This window comes from Alosa sapidissima, chromosome 18, assembly GCF_018492685.1.
Source record: "Alosa sapidissima isolate fAloSap1 chromosome 18, fAloSap1.pri, whole genome shotgun sequence".
NCBI classification, from domain to species: domain Eukaryota; kingdom Metazoa; phylum Chordata; class Actinopteri; order Clupeiformes; family Clupeidae; genus Alosa; species Alosa sapidissima.
The window spans coordinates 18,089,753-18,115,752 of NC_055974.1; the positions used below are offsets into that span (position 1 = coordinate 18,089,753).

At 40.4% G+C, this 26,000-nt stretch overlaps 4 protein-coding genes and 1 long non-coding RNA gene across 6 annotated transcripts in view; 4 read left to right on the forward strand and 1 right to left on the reverse strand.

The window, feature by feature from the left end:
- LOC121689510 overlaps nt 1-4,250 on the reverse strand; it is a 17,593-nt gene extending 13,343 nt beyond the window's left edge. Inside the window, exons 1-2 of the long non-coding RNA XR_006024790.1 lie at nt 4,212-4,250; nt 3,107-3,109 (exon numbers count right to left, since the gene is read on the reverse strand). This is a non-coding gene — a long non-coding RNA (uncharacterized LOC121689510). The remainder of the gene's footprint in view (nt 1-3,106; nt 3,110-4,211) is intronic.
- LOC121689425 (serine/threonine-protein kinase Nek5-like) overlaps nt 1-5,493 on the forward strand; it is a 7,734-nt gene extending 2,241 nt beyond the window's left edge. The window contains exons 3-10 of the mRNA XM_042069237.1: nt 111-186; nt 1,765-1,865; nt 1,983-2,066; nt 2,259-2,320; nt 2,423-2,506; nt 2,706-2,760; nt 3,002-3,190; nt 3,831-5,493. Coding sequence (XP_041925171.1) covers nt 111-186; nt 1,765-1,865; nt 1,983-2,066; nt 2,259-2,320; nt 2,423-2,506; nt 2,706-2,760; nt 3,002-3,190; nt 3,831-4,769 — 1,590 coding nt within the window. The 3' untranslated portion in view covers nt 4,770-5,493. The remainder of the gene's footprint in view (nt 1-110; nt 187-1,764; nt 1,866-1,982; nt 2,067-2,258; nt 2,321-2,422; nt 2,507-2,705; nt 2,761-3,001; nt 3,191-3,830) is intronic.
- A 1,487-nt stretch (nt 5,494-6,980) lies between these two features.
- LOC121689491 (complement C1q-like protein 2) lies at nt 6,981-8,320 on the forward strand. Its single transcript, XM_042069359.1, has 3 exons — nt 6,981-7,134; nt 7,245-7,367; nt 7,670-8,320. Exons 1-3 carry the CDS (start codon nt 6,981-6,983, stop codon nt 7,933-7,935), a joined length of 543 nt encoding a protein of 180 aa, XP_041925293.1. The 3' UTR covers nt 7,936-8,320.
- Nucleotides 8,321-9,635: 1,315 nt separating this feature from the next.
- Nucleotides 9,636-21,048, forward strand: LOC121689462 (heavy metal-binding protein HIP-like). 2 transcript variants are annotated; one of them, XM_042069327.1, is made up of 4 exons: nt 9,636-10,608; nt 11,143-11,238; nt 11,809-11,937; nt 20,751-21,048. In XM_042069327.1, the coding sequence occupies exons 1-4, from the start codon at nt 10,182-10,184 to the stop codon at nt 20,855-20,857; spliced, it is 759 nt and encodes a 252-aa protein (XP_041925261.1). In that variant the 5' UTR covers nt 9,636-10,181; the 3' UTR covers nt 20,858-21,048. The 2 variants fall into 2 exon arrangements, with proteins under 2 accessions (XP_041925261.1, XP_041925260.1); XM_042069326.1 differs by lacking the exon at nt 20,751-21,048 and adding an exon at nt 12,083-13,527.
- LOC121690232 lies at nt 20,920-25,313 on the forward strand. Its single transcript, XM_042070665.1, has 5 exons — nt 20,920-20,991; nt 23,049-23,304; nt 24,165-24,260; nt 24,662-24,784; nt 24,987-25,313. The coding sequence occupies exons 1-5, from the start codon at nt 20,920-20,922 to the stop codon at nt 25,262-25,264; spliced, it is 825 nt and encodes a 274-aa protein (XP_041926599.1). The 3' UTR covers nt 25,265-25,313.
- Nucleotides 25,314-26,000: the final 687 nt, after the last annotated feature.

The following is a 26,000-nucleotide window of genomic DNA, read 5'->3' on the forward strand; positions in this document are numbered from 1 at the left end:
CTTCATTTCTGGTCAATAATTTCATCCGGATTTGCTAAGTCATGTGGATAATATCCAAATGATATGCATGGGAATTTAGGTGTTCATTACTGGAATGTCTCGTTTTGCAGGATGTTTTCACCGTGAATGAAATTCTCAAAAGCCTGCAGCATCCCCATGTCATTGGACATCAGAAGTCATTTAAAGGTGTGTGACCGACAGTTATCAGAGAAGGCACTATTTTTTTAATTCTTGTCAAATGCGGAGTATTACATTATACACAATGAGCACAAGAAAGTTATGCATTTTCTGCTGAGATACTTGTTTTATTAACAAACCCTGGGTGGTACTAAAAAAGGCCCTGGACTTGTACCATCCGCGTGCACACACAGCTGTCTATCATGATAGTCATGACAGGGATGTCATATACCATTGGTAAATGGGGGTCAATATCAATAAATGGCCTTGAGTGTCTGTTCCATCTTTTTAAGACTAATAGACATGGCACATACATACAAATCCTACAACTTGGTCAGGTTGGTGCACAGTACATCATCAAGATGAATGTATGGACCTAACGCAGTGGTTCTCAAAGGTGTGGGACGGGCCCCACTAGTGGGGAATAGAGACATGACAGGTGGGGCACGATGAACAGGAGGACATTTGTATTTTGGGTTACACTTTACTTGACAGTATAAGAGTGACATGACACTCATGAACGTGTCATAAACAAGTCATAAATGTTTATGACATAACGCTTCCGTCATTAAGTGTCATTTAGTTTTTGTCATAACAAGTTAGGGTTAGGTTTAGGGTTAGAGTTAGGATTAGGGTTAGAGGTTAGGGTTAGGGTTCATGTGTCATGATGGTGTCATGTGTTCATGACAGTGTCATGTCACTTTAATGTCGATACTGTCAAGTAAAGTGTTACCGTATTTTGTGCCTGTCTTTATTCATGCAAAACATAAGAGTCATAAACATACCGACATATGAATTAAAACATCATCAGATCCAGTGGACTTAGACAGGAAAAAAATGTAACCAAAATGCGAAAATAATATTTTATTAAATAATATAATATTTTGCCAGGGTGATGGGGTCACAGAGACAGCAGACACTGTTACTGGTAACACAAAACTGAATTAAGAATGCACTTGCCACGGAGACATTTTCAACTGCTGATTTTTTTTTTTTTTAAATTCAGGTTAATATTTAGTTTCATCTAAAACATTACAGAGGTCCAGACCTCGGTGACCTCATAGCTGGCTATGGGCCTGCTGTGTGCATATGCATCTCCTTTTTTAGCTTAATTTAAAAATAAATTCAAAAATAAGCTCCATTCAAAGGAAGCAAAGATGAAAGGTTGGCATGAAAAAAGTAATGTGTGATGAGAGGCAGTGAGACATTTGTCAATTGCAAGAGTTGGCAACCTTGGTGACGCTGTAGCCTTTCCATTGTCCCTTGTGCTGATCCTGCTATTGAAAACGCGATGGCGTAAATGTTGCAGGATTTTGTTTTTAATTTCCGGTAATGAGAATGATAACTGATATCGTAGACATGGGCAACTGATTAGTAAGTAAACCATATTTATTTGGAGAGCTAGACACTGACAAGGCTACTTGGCTGATGAAGCATAATATTGAGCCAGGCCGATGGGGCGACAGCTGTTCTGGACTTTTCCTGATTGTCCAAATTGCCAGTCCACCCCTGAACAAACCCACCAATGTGGTGAGCCAATACTGGTGATGAATGTATGTTAATTTTTTTATTTTCTTTTGTGTACAGATGGCGGTACATTCTATGTTTTGGTGGACTACTTTGAAGAAAATTTGTCCAAAAAGATGAAAGCCAAGCAAGAACGTGGGGAACAGTTTTCAGAGAAAGAGGTGCTCTTACTCTTACTATTTCAGTATCATTCTGAATAAATGAGCGTATTTATTTGAAAGATTTTTACATTATTGTACATTATTGCATCCACATATTTGTAAATATCTTTATTCCAGAGTATGGATTACTTTGTCAAGATTTGCATGGCATTGAAGCACTTGCACTCCAATAACACTGTTCACAGAGACATAAGACCTCAGGTACAACGCACAGCAAAACAATATAATTTATGGAATTTAATGTAACCTCATGCATCAACAAATGCAGGTTATCATACACTGTGCTAAGACTAAACTTATCTGTATCCTCTGATGCTGCTTGCTTTGATTCCACAACCTAACATGGTTTTTAATGTAGCAATTTCCTTTGGATACTCTTGTCTTGGTTGATAGAATATTCTCTTCAGTGAGTTTGGAACTGTGTGTTTGGGTGAGCTTCCAGAAATCAAAGAAAGGTATCTATTCTATCTCTGCCTCAATACAGTATACTCATTCACTCAATCCATCAACCAACATATCTGTTTCTGAATATTTGATGGATCTGCTTTGCATGTCAGAGCTGGAGTAGAGAGTGACTCTACTGGGGAACTAACCAACATCCCCCCTGAAATCCTGAAGGGAGATTCATACCATGACAAGAGGTAACAACTTCACCACTGTTACAATTAACATTGGTCATTTGCCTAAAAAACACACTTTTGAGTACATGTTTAAAAACATGTTTAAGTGGTATATATTGAACAATGACATCATACATTATTTAGTGGATGTGTTTAAATCTATACTGTATAGGATTTAGATAATCACTTTTCTTTTTCTCCTATGTATTTGTGTGTGCAGTGATATTTGGTCCTTGGGCTGCCTGCTCTATGAAATGTGTATGATGAAGAGTGCAGTAAGTATACATTTAAATAAAGCCTGCATATTTTTATAAAGTTAATGTATGTGTACATAAACATATGCATGCTATTCCTGCTATATATGCTAGAACCTTAAATAAATACATAATAAATCAATAATAATACATAATAAATCAATAATAAATAAAACCTTAATGAATATAAATGCAAAAACTCTACATGTGCTATTCAGTGAACCTTTATGAGGTCATCATTTTCTTCCTCTTCATGCCCCAGTTCACAACAGAGAGTGCAGTGAATCTGGTTCCTAAGATCCTGAGTGGTTCTTACGAGCCTCTCCCAGAGACCTTCTCCAAGTCCCTCCACCAGCTCCTCAGCGACGTCCTGCAGACCGACCCAGAACTCAGGCCTTCTGCACAGGAGATTTTGTGGAGGCCATTTGTCATTGCCTACCTCACAGCCCAGGTGAGGTGATGAGACATATCAGGGCAGGGAGCAGAAGCCAAAATAATACACCAGTACCCAGTACCCAGTGGTAGCAAAGATATTATGCCTTTAGTTAATGTGGGCTTCAACAAAGCTCACAAGGTCTGTTTTGTGCTATTATATGGGGGCCTATGTTGACAGAGATTGTTTTAGTTGGAATGCTCCAAGCATATTTTAAATGTGAATTTTGTTTGTTTGTGCGGTGGTGAGCAGACTGTAGCCGAGCTACATCTCATACACTGAAGATCAAAAAACTAACTGATAAATCAAGAACATACAACAGATTAATGATCTGTTGTAATCAATTCTGAAAATAATCATATTCTAAAAAAATTAAAAACATATTAGATATGAATTTTGTTTGTTTGTGTGTTGTGGTGGTGCCTGGCTTGTTCAGAGTGAGCGGACTGTTGCACAAAATAGATATGAATTTTGTTTGTTTGTGTGTTGTGGTGGTGCCTGGCTTGTTCAGAGTGAGCGGACTGTTGCGCATAATAGATATGAATTTTGTTTGTTTGTGTGTTGTGGTGGTGCCTGGCTTGTTCAGAGTGAGCGGACTGTTGCACATAATAGATATGAATTTTGTTTGTTTCCGTGTGGTGGTGCCTGGCTTGTTCAGAGTGAGCGGACTGTTGCAGAGCTCCAGGAGAGCCTGCAGAAGCTGAGGGCCCTGGCTGACGGTCTGGAGAATGTGCACTTTGGCACCACTGTGGGCAGTCTGACTGGCGGGGTGATTGGAGCAGCTGGAGGCATCACCTCCATCGTGGGTCTCATCTTGGCCCCCTTCACTCTGGGTGCCTCTCTGATCGTGACGGGGGTCGGGGTGGGCATCGCTGTCGCTGGTGGTGCAACCGCAGGAGTCTCCAACATCACCAACATGGTCAACCAGTCCACCGACCGCTACAATGTGAAGAACGTCATCCGCGAGTTCCAGGAGAAGATGAACTCGGTGGTGGTCAGTCTCCAGCACATCTGTGAAGGCCTGGAGGCCCTGAATGACTCTGGGTCAGCTGAGGATGGTAATGACCCAAGCACAGGGACGACAGGGGACATGGCCAAGGCGGGTGTCAGATTAGGGCGAGGGCTTGGGGCCATCCCCGAGCTTGTGAGGCTGGCACAGGTGGCGAACGTGGGAAGGGTGGCAGCGCAGACCGCCAGGGCCATCCGTGTGGCGGAGGTGGCCACCGGCATTTTCTCCGCCTTCTTCCTGGCAGTGGACGTCTTCTTCATCGCCATGGACGCCAAGGAGATCCACAACATCCGACAAACGAGGGCGGAGAAGGCCGCCTCAGATGACCCGGTCCGGCTGAAGATGCTGGAGGTTGCCGGCAACACCGGGGACGCTCAGGAGCTCATGGACACGATGGAGCTACGAGAGGCCGACTCCATGACTGAGCTGCAGCCCAGTGCAGCAGGGGAGGCCAAGCCGGAGGTGAAGTCGGAGACCATGAGGTTCGTCCTGCAGATCAGGGAGACCGCTGCCCAGCTGCAGGACAGCCTGGATGAGCTGAGTGACATCATCACTTTCATCCCAAAGGTTGAGGCCTTCAGCCTCTGAATCAACCACATGGTGATATGTTTCCATATTGAGCTTTTTTTTTGGCAAAAATGTGCACCTACACCTGCATACATTTTTATGAATTGGTCTCAGCCTTTTGAGGATATTAGAGGGATGTAAGTCTAGCATATACATGTCCAAAAGGGATGCGTAACTGAAATAGCTATAAATCATTATTATTGGCTTAAGCATACTATAAACCTGTTATTTTTATTCTGTCATAGAACTAGCAGGAGTTAAGGTGTAAACTTGTTTTGCATTGACAAGTGGAAATATTTTTCATGTTTTAAGAAGACTTTTTTTAACATTCCAGTATCTTCATTTTATCCAGCCATTAAATGCCAACAATGGGTTCACGTTGTATGATGTTGAGTAACATTTTATTCTTTTTTTGATTCATCATATTTATATTCTTATTAATAGCGGCACTGAATTGCACAAATTTCTTTAACACTCCTCTTCACTGTGGAGTTTTATTTGTCTTGAAGTGACTTCATCTTCAGAATTTGCTGCTGACCTTGAATGCCTTCAGACATGTCTTTTATGGTTTAACTGAAGGTAGGAAATATGTATCAATGCAGCTATGCACCAGTCAGGTGACCACATGATATTGAACCATAAACATAACCATTTTCACCATAACCATATTCAAAAAGGAGGTCGTATGCAGGGTTTCCCGCAGGAAATGTGTTAGTCAAGGTGGTAGGTCGTAGGTCTCGGGCGGGGGGGGTCTGGTATCGGTTGCCATCCGAGTGGGGGGGGGTTCTTGTATCAGTTGCCGTCGGTGGGGGGGGTGTGGGTGTTGGCGTCTTGTTTGTGCGATACACTACAGACTCTGTATATTTAACAATTATTTATTAACAAAGTAACAACACCAAACAAACTATACAACAGTATACAAATATTTAAAAAAAAAAAAAAATATTTGTGTAATTTGTGCAATTTTAACAAAGACTATTACAAACTATAGAACAAGTGCAAAAGAAAGTGCAAAACAACAAAATGTGCAAATGTGATCAGTTACTACTTATGGCAGAGCTGACAACTAGCATTGTTACAAGCCATCCTCCTTGGCTTTAAAAAGATAATTTCAAGGGCCCTTTGGTAATTGCACTGTTTTACTATTGGACCATTAATGCTTATCTTCATGCAGGCTGTCAGACTGTTGACCTGCAGCCTGTTCCGCAAGTCTGTCCTGATCTATACACCGAGAGTGAATGAAGTTAGATTAGACGCGCAGTCACCACGCGCAGTTTTAATGCGTTCTGCGGAGAAGGGAGATTGGCGTTGGTCACAGTTTTTTTTGACGACGTAGTTAAGGCGGCAGGCTTGTTTTGCCAAGGCGGCCGCCTTGACTGCAAAGTGCTGCGGGAAACCCTGGCGTATGTGCCCAGAGTTTAATATTTAACATATTTAGCAAAACATCATTGTAGACAGCCTAAAACAGCTAAATAACGAATTTTATGATTATGTTTTTAGTTCACTAGTTAATATTCAACTGGACTGGAATGAATAACATCATATTTATTGTTTGTTTTTACTGGAAATGTGATAATGACAAGTCACATGTAGTTCTCCTATTTGGTCTTATTATATGCCATATAATGATATCTGACCTGATATCTCAATGCCACTAAGCACCTTATCAGACATGTTATCTGGCGTCCCTATACTGTATGTCTGCCAACCCTGTGGAACCTGAGCACAGACAGGAGAGGTAGCCATGTTTCAGGCCCTCGCGTCTCTGTGTTAAGGTGACATGTTAATGTCTGATATCTGTCTGAACTTGTCCTCCTGTATTGTGAGTCTCCCAGTAGCTCCACCATTAGAACTAAATAAAAGTCAAGCCTGCTTCCCTCGATGTGTGTTGTGTGAATCTATTTCATGCTCCTCAACACTGAGTACATGTACAACAAACAATATTGACACACTAAGAAAGAAAAGTGACCCACAGACCAGTCTTAAATCCTAAATCACAGAAGACTATAAACAAAACACGGAACGTGTCAGAAAACAAGTAAATGTATAACTGTTTCCTGGATGAATCTTCATAAAAATGTACGGCAACACAAGATTCCATAAAATAATCATTAATGATCTACTGAAGGCTGTTAGATGTTAGATGGATGGATAGATATAAACGGATGGTGAACTGCACCAGGGGCCTGTCAGCTCAGCACATGTGAGCTCCTGCTGAGAGAGCTGGGGGCCATGCAGGAGAAGATGAGGGCCGTGAAAACCAGGCTGGAGGCCAGTCAGAGCAGCGCCCAGGAGCTGGCGTCCCTCAAGAGCAAAGTGGTGTCCATGGACAGTGAGCTGCAGGCCAGCCAGAGGGAGATTGAGGAGTTAAAGACAGCAAGTGCAGGTGAGTTGATGGACAATAAATAATAATAAAAAATGCATTGACTGTGTGATACAAATCTATTTCACTGTATTTACATTTTTTTTCTAAAAATTATTATGTTTGCCTTCCAGGGAAGGTAGCATTCTCTGCCTCTGTCGGGGGATGGGGGAACACAGGACCATTTAATGTAGAGAAGACTCTAAAGTATAAGAATGTGCTTACAAATATAGGCAACGCATACTATCCAGCCACAGGTATGATAACTACATTTATGCACACTTAAAGGAGAACTCCGGCCGTTTTCAACTTGAGAAACTCGCTACTGCCAGCACTCTGTGACCACAAACAACAGAGCTACGTGTTGAAATCGGCTGGAGTTCTCCTTTAACATTTGTGGATAGATTTTTCATGTGATACATGAGTAAACATTAGCGAATGTACAGTACATGGTAGGAGGAGGTTATATGGTAGTATAATAGTAACATATTTGTTATTAATCCTGCATGCATACTGTATATATTCTTACCATACTGTAAGTGTTTTTTTTTCTGTCAAGGAATCTTTGTTGCACCAGTCAGAGGAATTTATTATTTCCACTTCTGCTACCATGCTGACCAGTACAAAAGTAAGGCATCAATTATCTTGCACAAAAATGGTCAGCTAGTAGCCCGTGCTTCGCATCATGCAGCAAACAGCGGTGGAACTGAAAACGGATCTAACGGTGTTGCTCTGCAGCTGGAGGTGGGGGATCAGGTCTATGGACCCTTTCAAGAGAGTTCCATTATCAGCATCATAGTTGGCCCCACAAGGCTTCCGTTTTAACATTCCATATGTTATCTTAATGCAGAGGAAGTAGATTGGGAACCAAATAGAACGTTCAAGCATTGTTTTTGTTTTTATTGTTGAAAGGGTCTATATTGTCCTGCAGCCTAATTCTTTGGTTTGGGATGGACCAGAACATGATACTGTGCTCACTGGCTTTCTGGTCACCAGTTTGTGATGTGGATGGCTAATGTTTAAAATATTATATGTATTTTTTTATTTTTTTTATTACTATTTGTTTCTAGCCTGGAAAATCCAGACCCTGATAATCTAGAAAGATTAAGGGTCTGGCCAAGAACAATGTCATGGCCCACTCGAGGTGCGGCAACAAGCATGCATTTAAAAATCTCACTGCACGCAATTGGATAACACTAGACCATGTTTACTCTGAATGATTTCGGACTTCGACGCAATCGGATAACACTACGACCAATGTGTACTGTCCTCCAACGTTGCAGCGCTGTCTTCATCAGTTTAGCTGGTTCCCCGGAATGTTGGGGTAAAAGTTACATACATCATTGCTCATTGCCAGAGTGTCTCGCAGAGACAATTCCATTGTGCTCTCGGGAGAACTCTGATTTCCAGGGTAATTCGTTTCTGGCGTGAACACAAAACTTGCTGTTGTGCAGTGGGAACCGTAACAAATCCATAGGGGCTCTGTACTTTTCTGGTGTGCACACAAATGTTATTAACTTTTTTTCTTGACCATGTCTCCTTAGATTTGTATTTTTGCACATTTGACAGGATTATGGTCATTTATTGAATAATGGCAATAATGATGCGGGGCTTCTTTAAACAGATTTGCATTTGGCCTTGTGCACTGAAAAGCTTAAAGAACTTTCGAGGCGATATAATGACATGTTGGACATATTGTCAGTTTTTAAAATGCAAAATACTGGAGTTTTACCCCTTGTAGCTTTATCTTGCAACAAAATACATTCTGATATACAGTATATTGCACATTGGAAACACAATTATTCAACTAATTAGTATTTGAGAGAAATAAATGCAAAAACATAGCTTGATTCCCTCGATGTGTGTTGTGGGAATCTGTTTCCTACTCCTCAGGTCTCCTCGCCCCTCAAATTCTGCCTCTTAAAGGGGAACTTTTTAGCTTAATTTACCTTAACTTAGCTTCGGAGTCATTGGAGTGGTTATATGACTTTTTTTAGGGTTGAATGGTGGCCGTCTCGCTTCCCCCTAGTGCCTGTGAGTGGAAAAAAACACCCTTGCAAATTTTATTTGGGCCTCAGTGTCAGGAAGTACTGTAATGCTTTACTGCATTTCCACACATGCACGCCAGGCACCGGCTAGAACAAGGTAGAAATGGAGTTTCTCAGACATTCTTCATGACAGAGCCAGTGAAAAGAAGCAGAAAGCAAGTAAACCGTTGTCAGAGGAACAGGGAAAGAGGAAACGGCAGACTGACCGAGCAAGGAGTGTCGTAAAATATATACTCTGAGGCTGTAGGGGGAGCTCTGCAGAGAAACCTGCAAGCAAAAAGCAAGAAAACTGCAAAGAAATTGCCAAAACTGCATAGTTTCTCTTTAACCCTTAAAGGAGTACCGTCACACCGGTGTGACGGGAATGTTGGGAAATTAACATTCTAAAGAATATCTGGGTTCATTGAATTCAACTTAGAACCTTCAATTGTTGCGGAACTTAGAATGTTCAAAAACCTACACCTTTAAGGGTTAATAGTGAAGCATCAAATGGACCTCCCTTTGTTTTACTCTCTGCTACTTGCACTAGTGAGGCACTTTGTGACTCCTATGAAATGTGCTTTAAAAAAAATGCAACATTGAAACTTTAGGTGGGAGAACAGGTCTGTGTTATTCTTCATGTTAAATTCTTATAACTGATTATGTAAATCATGACGTATATTTAGTGGTGTTCTACTCACCCCTCATTAAACCTGACTGGGGAATATCTTTATACACTCAACACTGAGTACAACAAACAATATTATCAACTAATAAAGAAACGTTTGACTAATTTACACCCCTAGAGTGACCCACAGTTCAGTCTTAAATCCTAAGCCATAGATGGACTGTAAACAGAACAAGGAACTGAACGTTTCAGAAAACAAGTAAATGTATAACTATTTCCTGGATGAATTGTCATAAAAGCTTACAGCAACTCAGGAGATTCCATAAAATAATGGTTAATGATCTACTAAAGGCTATTAGAAGTTGGATTAAATGAACGGATTGTGAGGAGAGGTACAGTTATTGGGTTTGCACAAAATGGGAACTCTGGCTCTGCTGTTTCTGCTGTCCTCCTGGGTGACTGAGCCTGCTGCTGTAGCAGTGCTCAATACAGATACAACATCTGAAGCTGGAGACCGGACAGAGAATGGTAACGAGATTCAGAACTACAGTACCCAGACACCACTAGTCTGTCAGCTTAGCACTTGTGAGCTCCTCCTGAGCGAGCTGCGGGCCATGCAGGAGAAGATGAGGGCCATGGAGACCAGGCTGGAGTTCAGCGAGACCAAAACAGTGGCCATGGAGAGTGATCTGCAGGCCAGCAAGACCAAAGTAGTGGCCATGGAGACCAGGCTGGAGGCCAGTGAGAGCAAGCTAGTGGCTACTGAGGAGAAAGCAGGAATCATGGAGGCAAAGCTGCAAACCCACAAGAATGATATTGAAGAACTAAAGGAAGAAAACAAAGGTGAGATTAGATGGAACATTTTCTGTCAATCTACACATGCTTAGCCACTATTTAAAGTACATTTATCTCAAATTAATGTGTACCAGTAAAGGTGACTAATTGTTCCTTAGTAGAGGATTTAATTGCTACGGTAATTGTTATTTTTTTCCATGTGATTATGACAAATGAATAAGGACTGAATGTGGAAAGATTGATGGTACAGGCAGCAAGATTTCCCTGAAGTGACATAAACAAATGAGTTTCCATGGCAACAATACAACTAGGAACTTCTAAATTATTAAATGCATGTTCCATGTAAACGCAGATTAAACGACAATCGGTTTATATGCGTTCATGTAAAAAGTTCGGTTGAAATCTTCATTTTATTTCAATCTGATTGAGAAAAAAAATGTCCATGTAAATGTGACTACTGTTCCCTCTAGCCAAAGTGACATCTCTTAAGTGACATAAATTGCATGTTGCTGAAAGTTGAATAGCTGAAAATGTATTACACACACACACACATTGTCAAACATGCTCATGGCTTGTCTTTACTTCAAGGACTAGAAATCCAAGCTCTGAGGCACCGGTCAAACTTCACTGAGGCTGAGCTGAGAGAACACAGCATACTGCTGGAGGAACTGAGCAGAGGTACGGTTCATCACACATGTAATTTGTTCATACAATCACAGCACAATTCTACTGTAAGGTCTGAAACTAATTGAAATTGCTTTACCTTTCAGGCTACAATGTTCTCTATGTTATAACATATATAATTGTTTATTGTGGCTGCCATAGCCTTTATATTTAGTAAGTCAACTAAATACATACAGTAACCATAATGGCCTCATCATGCCTCACATTCACCCATTCACTCACACTCTTATACACCACTGGTGGAGGCTGCCATGCAAGGCACCAACTTGCACATTAGGAACACTTTGGGTTTAAGTGTCTTTGCTAAAGGACACTTCAGCAGGGTCAGGAGAAGCACTAACCAGTATTGGTTGTCCAACGACTCCTCTACCTCTGTCTAGAACTCTTGGCATGCTTGGTATTGCATTATGTAATGTTTATACCGTGGATAGGAGTATGACCCCTTTTGTCGGTTGTTGAAAATGTATGAAAAGGGGAATACCTGCATTGTATGATAATGTAGTGTTGTGAAACTATGCCATGTCAACTGATGGTGATCAAACCATGATTTATTTTTTAACCCAGCCAAGCCCAAGGTGGCTTTTGCGGCAGCATTGGGAGACGGAGGAAATGTGGGTCCAGCAAGTAATGAACACACCCTACCCTTTAAAAAGATCTTAACAAATGTTGGCAGTGCTTATAACCCTTCAACAGGTAAAGACAATATTCTCCTTTCCAAGCTTCAGAACTGAAATTCTCTAGTTTACAGCTGTAAGCAGCCAGTATTAAGTTGATAAAATACTTCTGTGTGGATGACCTCACCTTCAAACTTCACATCTGTCCTTCTGTTCTTTTACAGGTGTATTTATCGTGCCGGTCAGGGGTGTCTACTATCTCAGCTTCTCATCTTACAGACCTGGGAGCACTGGAAGGAGGGCTTGCGTGAGCCTCTTCAGAAATGATCAGCGTTTACTGACGGCCTGTGATGGAGATTCAAAGGATTCTACAGACAGTGCTGGTAACGGAGCTACTCTGCTCCTGGAGAAGGGCGACCACGTCTATATCACACTCCATAGCGGCGCCGTAGTCTACGATGATTATCATAACCGGAGTTGCTTTAGGGGATTCCTCCTTTTTCAGATGTGAGAAGCATGAAGATATATTGTGCCAGTGAAAATTGCCCGAGACACATGGATTTTCACAATCTGTTGGCTGTGCCAAATTAATTAGTCTTTATTATTAATTGCATGTCTTGCATTTCAGATATGTGATGGCACACCACTAGTTATGCGAGCACATACAGAATGAAAACGAGCGCAGATTCAGGAATCGAGAGCATAAATACAGAAACTGAAGGGTGAAAAATAATCTTGTGGTGAATAAAACTGTTATCACATGTGTAATAATTATGATTGAGAGCACAGAAATGACGTTCGCATCGGGCCGGTTACTGGCTCTCGATTTGAAACTTTCTGTGTATTTTTTCCAACCTGAAACATGTGATGGATTAAGGCTCGATCAGATGATCGACACCCATCAATAGATATGGCGAGAGTTCAAGTGCACCAGGTACTTCTGCTTCACAAGAACAGGTGCTAATGCTATTGATGTTACGTTGAATTATATATTATTAAATAAATTATAATTTGCAGTCACATTAGAAGTTTCAGTTCGCAGTTTAATCGACACACAGGGTGATTGTCTGATCGAGCCTTAATCCATGACGTGTTTCAGGTTGGAAAGGTGAAGGGAGGGCAAATTGTTATGGCACAATCTGATAGTATTGCTTTTCTTACTCTCTTCACTAGATGACTGATTTTGATCAAATGGAAAGACAGCAAATCCCCAACATTTACACAATGGATAAAAGATGCCCTTTATTTTCTCAAACCTGAAAGAATTATATACTATTTGAAAGGATCAGCAAATAAGTACAATCAAATATGGGGACCTTTCTTAGATTGTGTTAGGGAACAAATCACATTGTCTGACTCCGAGTAGAGTGAGCAGAGACATGCTTTATATTTTAGGTATTTTTCATTTGTGGATATGTATGGAAGTTCCGTAATGTATGATGCAGCAGTGTTAACCATACTGCAGTGATGGTTCTGTAGACAGTGGTCACTCCCTTCCCTTCCCCTTTGTGTGTGAGTTTTGTATATTTGTCATTTTTATTATAATTATCTTTTTTTCCCTTTTTTATCATATCAGTGTTTGTTAGTGGTGGCAATATGTTCAATGTAAGAATGTCTCCTTGAAATGAACAACCTGTCATGTCCATGTTGAACTGAAATAATAATGATAATAAACAAAATAAAGAAAACAAAAATATATTGAATCTTAATTGAAATAATTATTGGTACCTCATCATTAGCTTTTGTAAAATAATTGTTGTTGAATTAGTGGGTCCTCATCATTAGCTTTTGTAAAAAGAATTGTTGTACAAACAAGGAACAAGAAACAGGGAACAAGGAAATTGCCAAGTGCATGTACACATAGTTTACTAAAAAGAAAGGTTTTGGACAACTCACTCCTTGACTGGCAAGATTATTTTAGTAAACTCTGTGTACACCAACAATGTTCTCAATGCTCGAGTTCATGTGTAGAAACACTGATGATAGTTCAATCAAAGTTTCATGTTGTATCAAGCCTTCTTAGTGTTTTAAAAATAACGATTTTGTCGCCATCACGTATCAAAATAGCAGTGCCCGTACGATTCCCATTCAAAAGGCCATTTGACCCAAAAACGACAACACAGGCAGGCTTAAAAGTGGCGCTTCGGACGTAATTATGCTTTTAAACAAAAGTTTGACTCGGGTACATTCACAAAAACATCCTAGAATGCATTTTGGCAAGAGTTACACTTTACGTCAGTCTTTGTGCCAGATTGTGCCACTTTGTTCACTGTGCTGGTCCAGCACATTGTAAGTGAATTCTGATCCTGTGTTTTTGACCTTTGCCTGTACATTGTGATGTGTGGACTTTTTAAATTTACCAGGGGCAATTTGTAGCTGGACGAACACTGTACAAATTTTTGAAAAAGTTGAAGGAGCCCCCTATTTTCACAGATCAAGATTTTCAAGATGAGCTAAATAATTATTTTACCCAGTAAAATGATGACGCACATTATTGGGTGTGCTTGGAGGCGGCATATGTAGAACACATACAGGGCGTGGGAGAGGAGTAAGATTGAAAACTCTCAGTTAAGCACCAAAATGACACAATATCAGAAATTGATTTGAAAATTACTTGATTGGGTGTAACTGTGCCATTATCACCTTCTTTTTGTATTGCCTGTATTGTGACCAATTTAGTGAATGGTATACAATGCAGTCTACTTTACTCTATGTACTGTTACCTGTGTATAGGCTATGTATCATCTCTCATGATTGTTATGTTTTACACACACACACACACACACACACACACACACACACACACACACACACACACACACACACACACACAAGCATGCACTCTATAAATGATCTTTACTCTATCTTTGTAGTTCAAGGATTAGAGATCCAAGCTCTGAGGCACCGGTCAAACTTTGCTGAGGCTGAGTTGAGAGAACACAGTATACTGCTGGAGGAACTTGGCAGAGGTACGGTGCCTCTTTTTATACTTCATGCGCTCTCCAATACACTCCAGAACTTGTAATTTCTATAGGTGGACCTGAGAGAGGACATTATAATTTGTAGCTCCATGGTCAGCATTATGCTCAAACTCACACGGACATCCATTCATTCATCCAAACAATAGGAAGTGATAGGCTATGACATGCATGTTAGGAACACGTTAAAACAAACCTAACCACATCAAACCTAAATACATAAATTAAATTATTCGAGGTTTAATGCTTTAATTGCAGAAATCCATACAGTGGAGAAACCCATAAAAACCTTTGTGACCGCAAATACTCAAAGACTCTCTATTCTTAGCATGTCTGATTGAAATCACCAGTAAATGAGATGGGTCAGCTAATTATGAATACCCCAGATGACTTTGGCTAAGAGTATTGACAGTTGTACAGTGTTTGAGAACATACCAAGCTGGATACAGAATATGGGGCAGCCGTGGCCTACTGGTTAGGCCTTCGGGCTTGGAACCGAAGGGTTGCTGATTCGATCTCTGACCAGTAGGACAAATGTGGGCAGGGGAAGTGGTTGAGCACTGCTCTCCCATGCCCACATCCACGGCTGAAGTGCCCTTGAGCAAGGCACCTACTGTAACCCCTCACTGCTCCCCGAGCACTGCTGTAGCAAGGCAGCTCACTGCTCCGGGTTAGTGTGTGCTTCACCTCACTGTGTGCTCTGTGTGTCTATTCACGGATGGGATAAATGCAGAGACCAAATTCCTTGTATATGCAAGTATACTTGGCCTATAAAACCTGATTTATGATTTACATTATATAATTGAATGGAGAACCCTGAGCAAACATAGCTGCAATTCTATCCACTTATATATTTGTCATATGGTCCTACAAATACAGATATGTAGTTGTTCTTGTTATTACTACTTCTACTATTACTACTTCTCAACTTTCACATCAGAGGGCACACAATGCTTGGCTGAGCCTCTTCAGAAATAACCAGTATTTAGTGACAGCCTGTGATCACGCTTCTGTGGACACTTCAGACAGTGTTGGTACATGAGCTACTCTGCTCCTGGAGAAGGGGGACCACGTCTATGTTACACTCCACCATGACTCTGCGGTATACAATGATTTCTATAATCGGAGATCCTTTAGGGGATTCCTCCTCTTTCAGAGATAAGATGTGATGAGATGATGAGAAACACTTTCTCTCTCTCTCTCTCTCACACACACATGCACGCACGCACGCACACACGCACGCACACCCACCCACACACACACACACATTTATAAGCCTGCACTCTATAAATTATCTTTACCCTATATCTTTGTAGTTCAATTATTAAAATCAAAGATTGGAGATCCAAGGCACCGGTCAAACTTTGCAGAGGCTGTGCTGAGAGAACACGGCATACTGCTGGAGGAACCTGGCAGAGGTACGGTGCCTCAGTGCAACTTTTTATCCTTCATGCGCTCTCCAATAAACTCCAGAACTTGTAGTTCCTATAGCTGGACCTGAGAGGATATCTACCTGTAATTTAAGAATAAACTACCCTCTAGTTGGCCTATGACACAATTAATGGTAGTGATTGAAAAGTATATTGGCATCTGAATCTAAATGGTCAATCCAATCATAACTGATTGTCTGGGGCGAGGGTGTGAATCTCACTCACTTCCCTCATCTCCTCATCATAACTTGATTAATATATAAAACATCATCTACCCGGCTGATGCACAAGTGGCACCATCACGACCACTTTCGAGTCCCCAGGTGACCCAAGTTCCCAGATGACCCAGGTGACTCAGGTGCAATCTCGGCCAGTGGTCATTTTCAGATCCCACCCCCATCTCTCTCGACCATTCGTTTTCTGTCACTCTCAACTGTCTTCTCTGCATGAAGGGAAACATTGTTCCATCTTCCACTTTTCTCTGCATCTTTATGTTAAAAACATTTGCCAGGAACACATGCCAAGTCCTTTTTGGAAATACGGCTTGAGGTAGGCAATCACTCAGTGGACACAGGGGCGCTGCTAAAAAAATTGGGCCCTTTGACAGACAATAATTCTGGGGGCCCCCCGATAATATATTAGTACGACATAGACATACTTCAAGAGTGACAATTACATGACAATTACATGTCCTCTGCCAATAACGCAGACACTCTATGTATTGATCAGACCTTTACTTACTTATCATGCCACAATAAGGGCCATCATACAGCCATATTCAATTTTGACTTTTTGAAGTGAAAAACAGTTTGTTATAATATTCTTGTCAACCAAGTTGATCATTGGTTTGTTCATGTGCTTATCGTGTGATCTTTATGAACAGTTTTTGATTCTGTGAGTGATAAACTGTTGCTTGATTGCACCTACCACTGTATACCAAACAAGTTATAAAAATCTGTTGATATGTAAACTGTTACTAGAAATGTTGTTAATATGTAACCTGTCACATTTATTTATTACGTTTTAACATAACAGTAGCCCCTCCTTCGGTGTTCACGTTATAAAACTTTGGAGGAGATAGCATCTTCCTCACAGACTTTGAAGTCTGGTTCATGAAAATGTTGAAAATCTGGCTGACTGCTCTGCTGTTCTCCACGTCGGTGACCCTGGTCCTCGGCGAGGACGCTACCGGTCAGCAAGACACTGCCAACGTAGTGCAGGCAGCACAGCACCAGGCTAACCAGACCAGCCCACGCATGTGCCAACCAGACATGTGTGCCATCCTGGCACAGCTCGGGGCCATTCTGAACAGACTGACCGCTGCAGAGAACCACGTGCAGGAGCTGGAGAGAGAGAACACTGGTAAGACTGATGAAGTCCATCATCGTCAAGCTCAATATGATGCATTATGACATCGCTTTCTGACTTGTGGAAGACATTTTAAAACTTTCCAGGGGCAATTTTTAGGCCAACACACTGTAATTTCAATGAACAGAATATTTTCAAAGATATGTTAAATTTGTTGTACCCAATGAAATGATAACTACACAGACATTATTGCTTGGACGAGGCATATGGACTTATTCAGGGTGGGGGAGAGGAGTAACTCAGTTACCTCAGTGGAGTGCACAAAGGATACAATATCATGATACATTTTTTTTTAAATTACATGATTAGGTGTAGGTGTGCTTTTCTGTATTGTCTGTATTGCAGGGCCAAAGTTGGCCCGCCATCGATTTTTGAGACAGAATTTTATTCTGTCTCAACGTTCTATTGACTCAAAGACTGGTTGCAGTTTATACTCTGGCCACAGCACAGTTTAACATTGTTTTAGACGGGTCAATAGGGGGGTGCTATTGAGCTTCTGTCAGCGCAGATCCATAGTGAGGAGGGCTGAGGAGAATTCTGAATTGCCATTGCTTAATCACATCTATTCATATTAATATTTTGTTTATTACTTATGTGTATTAATATGGTCTGAATATGTATTTAATTATTCCTTAATATGTGTTCAACTTCAAATTTATGGAAACACATTGTTTTTGGTAAAATAATATGGTTTCCATTTAAATATGTCTCCTGAAGAATGTGTCAACATAGTGTTTTATATTAATTATTCAGTCATATTGATGGAAATAACTTTCTTCCAAGACATAGAATTGCTCCATATGTTTTTCTTCAAAGATTTTGATTGCTTCAGATGCACCATATATTTCTACTATATGGATGTTCAATCATTTAACAGTATTAATAAAAGTGTTGTAAACACAGTGCAAAGACAAGCATAGTAACGAGTAGTGTAAAACTAGTAGTTTTTGTTTCTGAAAAATCAGTCCTTTCATAGAATGTACATTTTGCACTCATATGCAATACATCAATGTAATAGTCCACGACTTAAACATTTAGATTTGGCCCGTGGCCCTCCACCCCAGTTCATTTTTAACCCTTGACGGGGAAGAAATTGGCCACCCCTACTGTATTGTATATCTGTATTGTGACCGATTTAGTGAACAGTACATACAGTACAGTCTTCTTTACTCTGTGCATGTCTCATCTCTCATGATTGTTTACCATGTTTTATATCTCTAAGCACTATTAGTGCACCTAACAGTTGTCACGGAGAGGCTGAGCAACACAGACAGGAAGTTGGGTCAGTTGATGACAATGAACTCCACTATGGCTGCCCTGCAAAGAAAAGTAGCAGGTACCCAGACCGCGTGTGTGTGTGTATGAGGTATGAGAAAGTTGTATCATTGAAAATACCATGTTGGGATTATTTTCAAATTTCACTGTCCAAATATTTGCAATACTATTTAGCATGCCAAGCCAAGTGACTAAGTACAAACATTTTGTTTCAGCCAATGGTGTCCCTCTATGAGCACAGACAATACAGAGACATACAGATAATATACGGACAATGTACTTATTTTATGGACATATCAAGTCCAATTCAGACGGTGTATAGGCCTGGAATGTGATGTATGAGGTCTAGAGATGAAGCAAAATACACACACACATATTCGCACACACACACACACACACATGCACACGCGCACACACACACACACACACGCACATGCACACGCACGCACACACACACACTAACATTTACTAATTTAGCAGACACGTTTATCCAAAGCGACTTACATATGTCAATAATATTCCAAGGGCCATTGTCCCTATAGCAACCAGGTCCTTAGCCACTATGTTACCATACACGCGCACACACACACTATATATAAATTATCTTTACCCTGTCCCTATGTTACCACTTCACCGCCACACACACACACACACACACACACACACACACACACACACACACGCGCACACACACACTACATATAACTTATCTTTACTTTGTCTTTGTAGTTCAAGGACTACAGATCCAAGTTCTGAGGCACCGGTCAAACTTCACTGAGGCTGAACTGAGAAACCACAGCATACTGCTGGAGGAACTTGGCAGAGGTATTGTTCAAGTTCAACACACACAGCCTCTGTGCAACTTTTTATCTCCAACACACCGCATATGGGGGCCTCCTGGCCCTCCATTAAAATCTACTAGCTCTCTCTCTGCCAGTAACTTGGCTGGCTGCCCAGCTGATTGCTCAGCTGATCTTCACTTGTTCTTACATAGACGTCTTAATTAAGCATATTTAGTCTGCCTGATCTTGCTGCTTTTTCTGTAAGCCTTTCTGCAACCCATCTCCACCCTTTCTCCTCCCCATACATCTGACTTACTGATGTTTAGTTCTGTATGATATTGGGGTACATGCAGTGTACCCTCATGTGTCTATTTTTCCATCACATTTTTATGAGCATGAAATAGGGTTCAAAATAATAATAATAGTAAAAATAATAAAAATAGATTCACTCATTACAATTAGATACAGTGTAAACAAATGGAATGGATTAGATACAGTATGATGAAATGGAATGTAATATTGAAACATGTGTTATTAGTTGTAATTTCCCTGTGCACTGTCGGTGATCCCAGTTGAAATCTCAGCATTATCAGCAATACCAATGAAAAGTATGCCTGGCAAATAATTTATTGTAAAAAAAAAAGGAATATATAATCAAGGAATCTTTACTGCATATGCTCACATTAGGTTTTTGAAGTTACTCTGTGTGTAAAAGTGTGTCTTTAATGTATTTAACTGGTGATCGACCCAAATATACTGTATACATTTATTTAACCCAGCTAAGCCCAAGGTGGCTTTTGTGGCAGCATTGGGAGACAGAGGAAATGTGGGTCCCTCAGATGATGAACAGACTCCTATCCTTTCAAAACATCTTAACAAATGTTGGGAGTGCATACAACCCTTCAACAGGTAAAGACACCATTTCCCTTTCCAAGATGTGACATAGTCAAGTTTATTGCTGTAAGCAGTCAGTATTATGTAGATGAAATACTTCTGTGTGGATGACATCACCTCACCTTCAAACCTGACGTCTACCCTACATGTTCTGTTCTTTTGCAGGTGTATTTATCGTGCCGGTCAGGGGTGTCTACTATCTCAGCTTCTCAACTTTCACAGGATGGAACCCTGAAAATGCAGCTTTTGCACATGAGCCTCTTCAGGAATGATCAGCGTTTACTGTCAGCCTGTGATCACGCTTCTGCTGCTGACTCTACAGACAGTGCTGGCAATGGAGCTACTCTGCTCCTGGAGAAGGGCGACCACGTCTATGTCACACTCCATGCCCACTCCACGGTCTACGGTGATCAACTTAACCGGAGTTGCTTTTAGGGGATTCCTCCTCTTTCAGATGTGAGATAAGATGTGATGAGATGAAATTAATCAGCTAAATTAATCAGTCAACTACAATTTTTGGTTACATTTATATCTGAACATCATCATCATTCATACCTGACCGGAACAGATGTCCTTCTCCTCACCTAACTCACCATGTGGAGCCTCTCTGGAAGTTCTACTCATTGCAGCATTTTCAGTGGCAATAATAGGCTATTTGTAGGGGTGTTCAAATACCACTAACTTTTATTTAAGCTCCCCTGACAAAATAAAGTAATTTTGTACTGATCTTAAAATATCTTCCAAAACATTTGTTTTAAGAGTGTATGGCCTCTACTTTCATGTGGGAAAATGAAATAAAGACCCACTGTTTGATATTTGAAGTTGAAATCCTGAATTGTCATTTTCTTCAAAATCATGCTGTAGCTGCCTGACCCATTCAAAGGCCTTTTTACAAAGGATTTATAAGACTGAAAATGTTAGGCATACTTTGGAAAAGGTTTGAATGAAAACTAAGAGAGTCATATATCAACTCCTGATAAAGTGCTTGAATCTCACAGAAAGTGTCACTCACTACAATTCAGAGTCTGTTTGAGTAAAGACATTATTGCAAAGTGTACTAGTCAACGTCTTGAGTAGACCTAGTGTCAATTCAGTGTTCTATACAAATTGACCAAGGTACTACTGTAAATTCAACAGTATGGATAATTAAAACAGGCTATAATGACAGGCTTTAAAGGAGAATTCCGGTGTGATATTGACCTAAAGTGTATTGAAACATGATACCGAGTGTGAACGTATGTCTCATAGCCCATCTCAACTTGTCCCCTGCACTCCAAAATCTGGCGCTAGTTAGCCGATGCTACCAACAACTTTTTCAGTAGTGGTGCTTCGGCATCGGGCTAGCCATGCAAATAAATCACTGTTTTACACCCATTTACGAGGCTCAATGTATCACCACACTTCATTGGTAGACTTCCTAGGGCCCTGACATTTAAAACGAGACATTGAGAACTTTGAAAAAGCACTGGTAGTTTACTTACAAGACGATTTATACAGACAGTATCTTCACGAAGTTTAACGTTTGCAGCCATCTTGAATTTAGTCATGATAAGTCGAGCAACGAGTAAGAATGAACAGGTATGATAAGGGATCAGATTCCAAAAATAATTCAGTGGAAATGCATGGATTCCAGTTTCTTCCAGTAGCAGCAACTGGAATCCATGCATTTCCACTGAATTATTTTTGGAATCTGATCCCTTATCATAGCTGTTCATTCTTACTCGTTGCTCGACTTATCGTGACTAAATTCAAGATGGCTGCAAACGCTAAACTTCGTGAAGATACTGTCTGTATAAATCGTCTTGTAAGTAAACTACCAGTGCTTTTTCAAAGTTCTCAATGTCTCGTTTTAAATGTCAGGGCCCTCGGAAGTCTACCAATGAAGTGTGGAGATACATTGAGCCTCGTAAATGGGTGTAAAACAGTGATTTATTTGCATGGCTAGCCCGATGCCGAAGCACCACTATTGAAAAAGATGTTGGTAGCATCGGCTAACTAGCGCCAGATTTTGGAGTGCAGGGGACAAGCCGAGATGGGCTATGAGACATACGTTCACACTCGGTATCATGTTTCGATACACTTTAGGTCAATATCACACCGGAATTCTCCTTTAAGTTATCCAATTCCAAGTACGAGGTGTTTGCAGGTTCGAGTCCAGGCGAGTGCAGGGCTTAGCCGCACGGCCCAACACAATGCAAGTTACAGGTATATGATGTAGTTGTTGTCCTATTGAACTAAGACCTAAATCCAAAAGCCATTTCCCCCACATTCAATATTTTCTCTGCAAAACAGCTATAAAGTCAGATGATGAATACCACAACAGAGTTCTAAAACACTGATAGCATGAATGCAGTCAATGTTTCTTTGATTTTGATAGTAGTGATCCTGGCCCAGTTTTTCCATTACCAATTACCAAGAACAACCAGTTGAAGAAAATTTCAAGGCTTTGGTTGACAACTGTAGCTGCTGCTGCTGCTGCTGCTGCTACTCTCCATATCGTTTACACTGGCCCTAGACAAGAAAGCAGAGAAACAGCAAGAGAACAGCATCACCGGCGACGAGGTGGTGCAGGTAACACCACCACAGCACCAGGCTGATGAGATCGATACACATTCATGCTATCCAGACATGTGTGTCATCATAGCAGAACTCAGTGCCATGCAGACCAGACTGGCAGCAGCAGAGACACACATGCAGGAGCTGAAGAGAGAAAACACTAGTAAGACTGCCTCTTTAAACACTAAGAGATGTTCAATGCTTTGAATGATTAAGGTTAGGTTGTGTTCATCTTGCCTCTTGTTTGTTTTCAATCTGTATTGCCTTTATATACTCACTGTAGCCCCAAACAGCCTAAACACTGTCAGTGTTTAAGTCATAAGAAATGAGCAAGGCAATTGTAATGAATTCCTTACACAAAATGCTTAAATAATCAAACATATTTGTTTACAATTGCCCTTAGTGATACAGTATTAGCTGCAATTCATGGGTTTCATCAGGTCCCTTTCCACAGGTGTATAAAATCAAGCACCGTAATTATGAATGCAGACTGCATGGTGCTTGATTAATACACCTGTGGAAAGGACCTGATGAAACCCATGAATACCAGTACAATGTTTCACATGGGTTGTGTTTGTGCTAAGCTTTAAGAAATGCTGGCAAGTAGTCTGTTGTCAAGTCGGTTGGAAAAACATAAGATAACTATTTGATTTGTTTAAATGCTCTGTAGTCTAGTGAACATTAGATTGTTATTATTAATAATGTTATTATTATTATTATTAACACTCTAATAGTAATTCATTGTTATTATTAACTTAAGTGTAAATATACATACATAAATATAATTAAAGTATATGTGCGCTTAATATAATTCATACTGTGGGCTGCCATATGTGTGTCAAACACTAGCCCACACACACACACACACACATACACACATGAGTGTGCACACACACAAGCACACACACATACACAGCACGTTAAGTAAGGGATAACGGCCGCCAAGAATTAGTAGCCACCCTACCAGACAATCAGAAAATAATATTACTTCTCTCTGGGTGATAATGACATACATCTTTGTAGTTCAAGCACTAGAGATCCAAGCTCTGAAGCGCCGGTCAAACTTCACAGAGGCTGAGCTGAGAGAACACAGCCGACTGCTGGAGGAACTGAGCAGAGGTACGGTTCATCACACATGTAATTTGTTCATACAATCACAGCACAATTCTACTGTAAGGTCTGAAACTAATTGAAATTGCTTTACCTTTCAGGCTACAATGTTCTCTATGTTATAACATATATAATTGTTTATTGTGGCTGCCATAGCCTTTATATTTAGTAAGTCAACTAAATACATACAGTAACCATAATGGCCTCATCATGCCTCACATTCACCCATTCACTCACACTCTTATACACCACTGGTGGAGGCTGCCATGCAAGGCACCAACAATTCTACAATTCTACTCTAGAACACAGCCGACTGCTGGAGGGATTTGGCAGAGGTAGCCTACTGTTCACACATTTACCAAGATGTTTAAGGGCTCTCTCCCTTTCTCATGTATTTCTGTCTTTTCCAGGGAATGTAGCATTTTCTGCCTCTGTTGGGGGTAGGGGACACACAGGTCCATATGATGTAGAAACCACTCTAAAGTACAAGAATGTCCTCGCTAACATAGGCAATGCCTATAATCCAGCCACAGGTAGGCTATAATACATGTTAAATGTTTGCAATTACAAAATTACAAGTACATTTAATATGTGTTAACAATTTTTGCTGAGAGACATGATTAAATATAACTGAATTTGCATGCAAGGATTAATTTTACTGTACATGGAAGTATAAAAGGAAGATGATCTGTGAATGCATTCATTTATTTTGTTTCTATATATTTTATCTATTAGGGATATTTGTTGCCCCAATCAGAGGAATTTACTATTTCAACTTCTGCTATCATGCTAGCCAACAGAATGGGGCAGCAATTGCCTTATACAAGAATAGTGAATTGGTAGCCTCAGCTTCAAGTCATGATACAGACACCAATAGCCCTGTGAACGGATCTAATGGCGTTGCATTGCAGCTGGAGGAGATGGATCAGGTTCATCTACGTTCAAATTCTTGGGTTTGGGATGGACCATACCATGATACTGTGTTCACGGGATTTCTGGTCAACAATTTTTGATGTAGACAAAACTTTATTAAAAAAAAAAAAACCTTGATTTGTTTGTCAACAAGTGGACATTTGGACGTAATTGACACACAATGTAAAACTAAACATTTTATGGACCACTATAATTCATCAATGTAATTAGCACAGGGAAATAAAATAAACTCCATCTATTTCTAGGTTGAATTCAATAAAATGTCTCATGCATCATTGATGCAAGAGTGTTTCTTAGCCACTAGACGGCAGTATTAGAGCAACCTCAGAAAGTGAAACCCAGCACATCTCTGAAAAGTATCTGGACATTATACAGTATTTCATTGTGAACCATCATTCTAAAAATATAGTTACACTCCTTTTTTACTGGGATAATGAGGGTTCATTGAATCATGTTCATAGCTTAGGCTAGGCTACCTAAAATATTTTGCATTTTACATTCATTTGAATGTTTCAATTATTGCTAAGCCTACATTATCGTTTATAGGCTAAGCCTACTATTTCTGAATTCAGAATGTGTAAGACTGAGTATACCCCCCTCCCCCTATGTCTCATCATCCAACTGTATCCAACACATACATAATATACAGGTACTTGGGAAATAACCTTCTGCATGACCTGAATTCAGTTGTGCATTGACAATACATTCATAAGAGAAATTATGTTGAATTCTAAAAGTTGGATATTTAGTAACCATTAAACATATCTGAACGTACTCAAAAGTTGGCGTTGTGTGTGTTATTCTCAAACCAGTTAG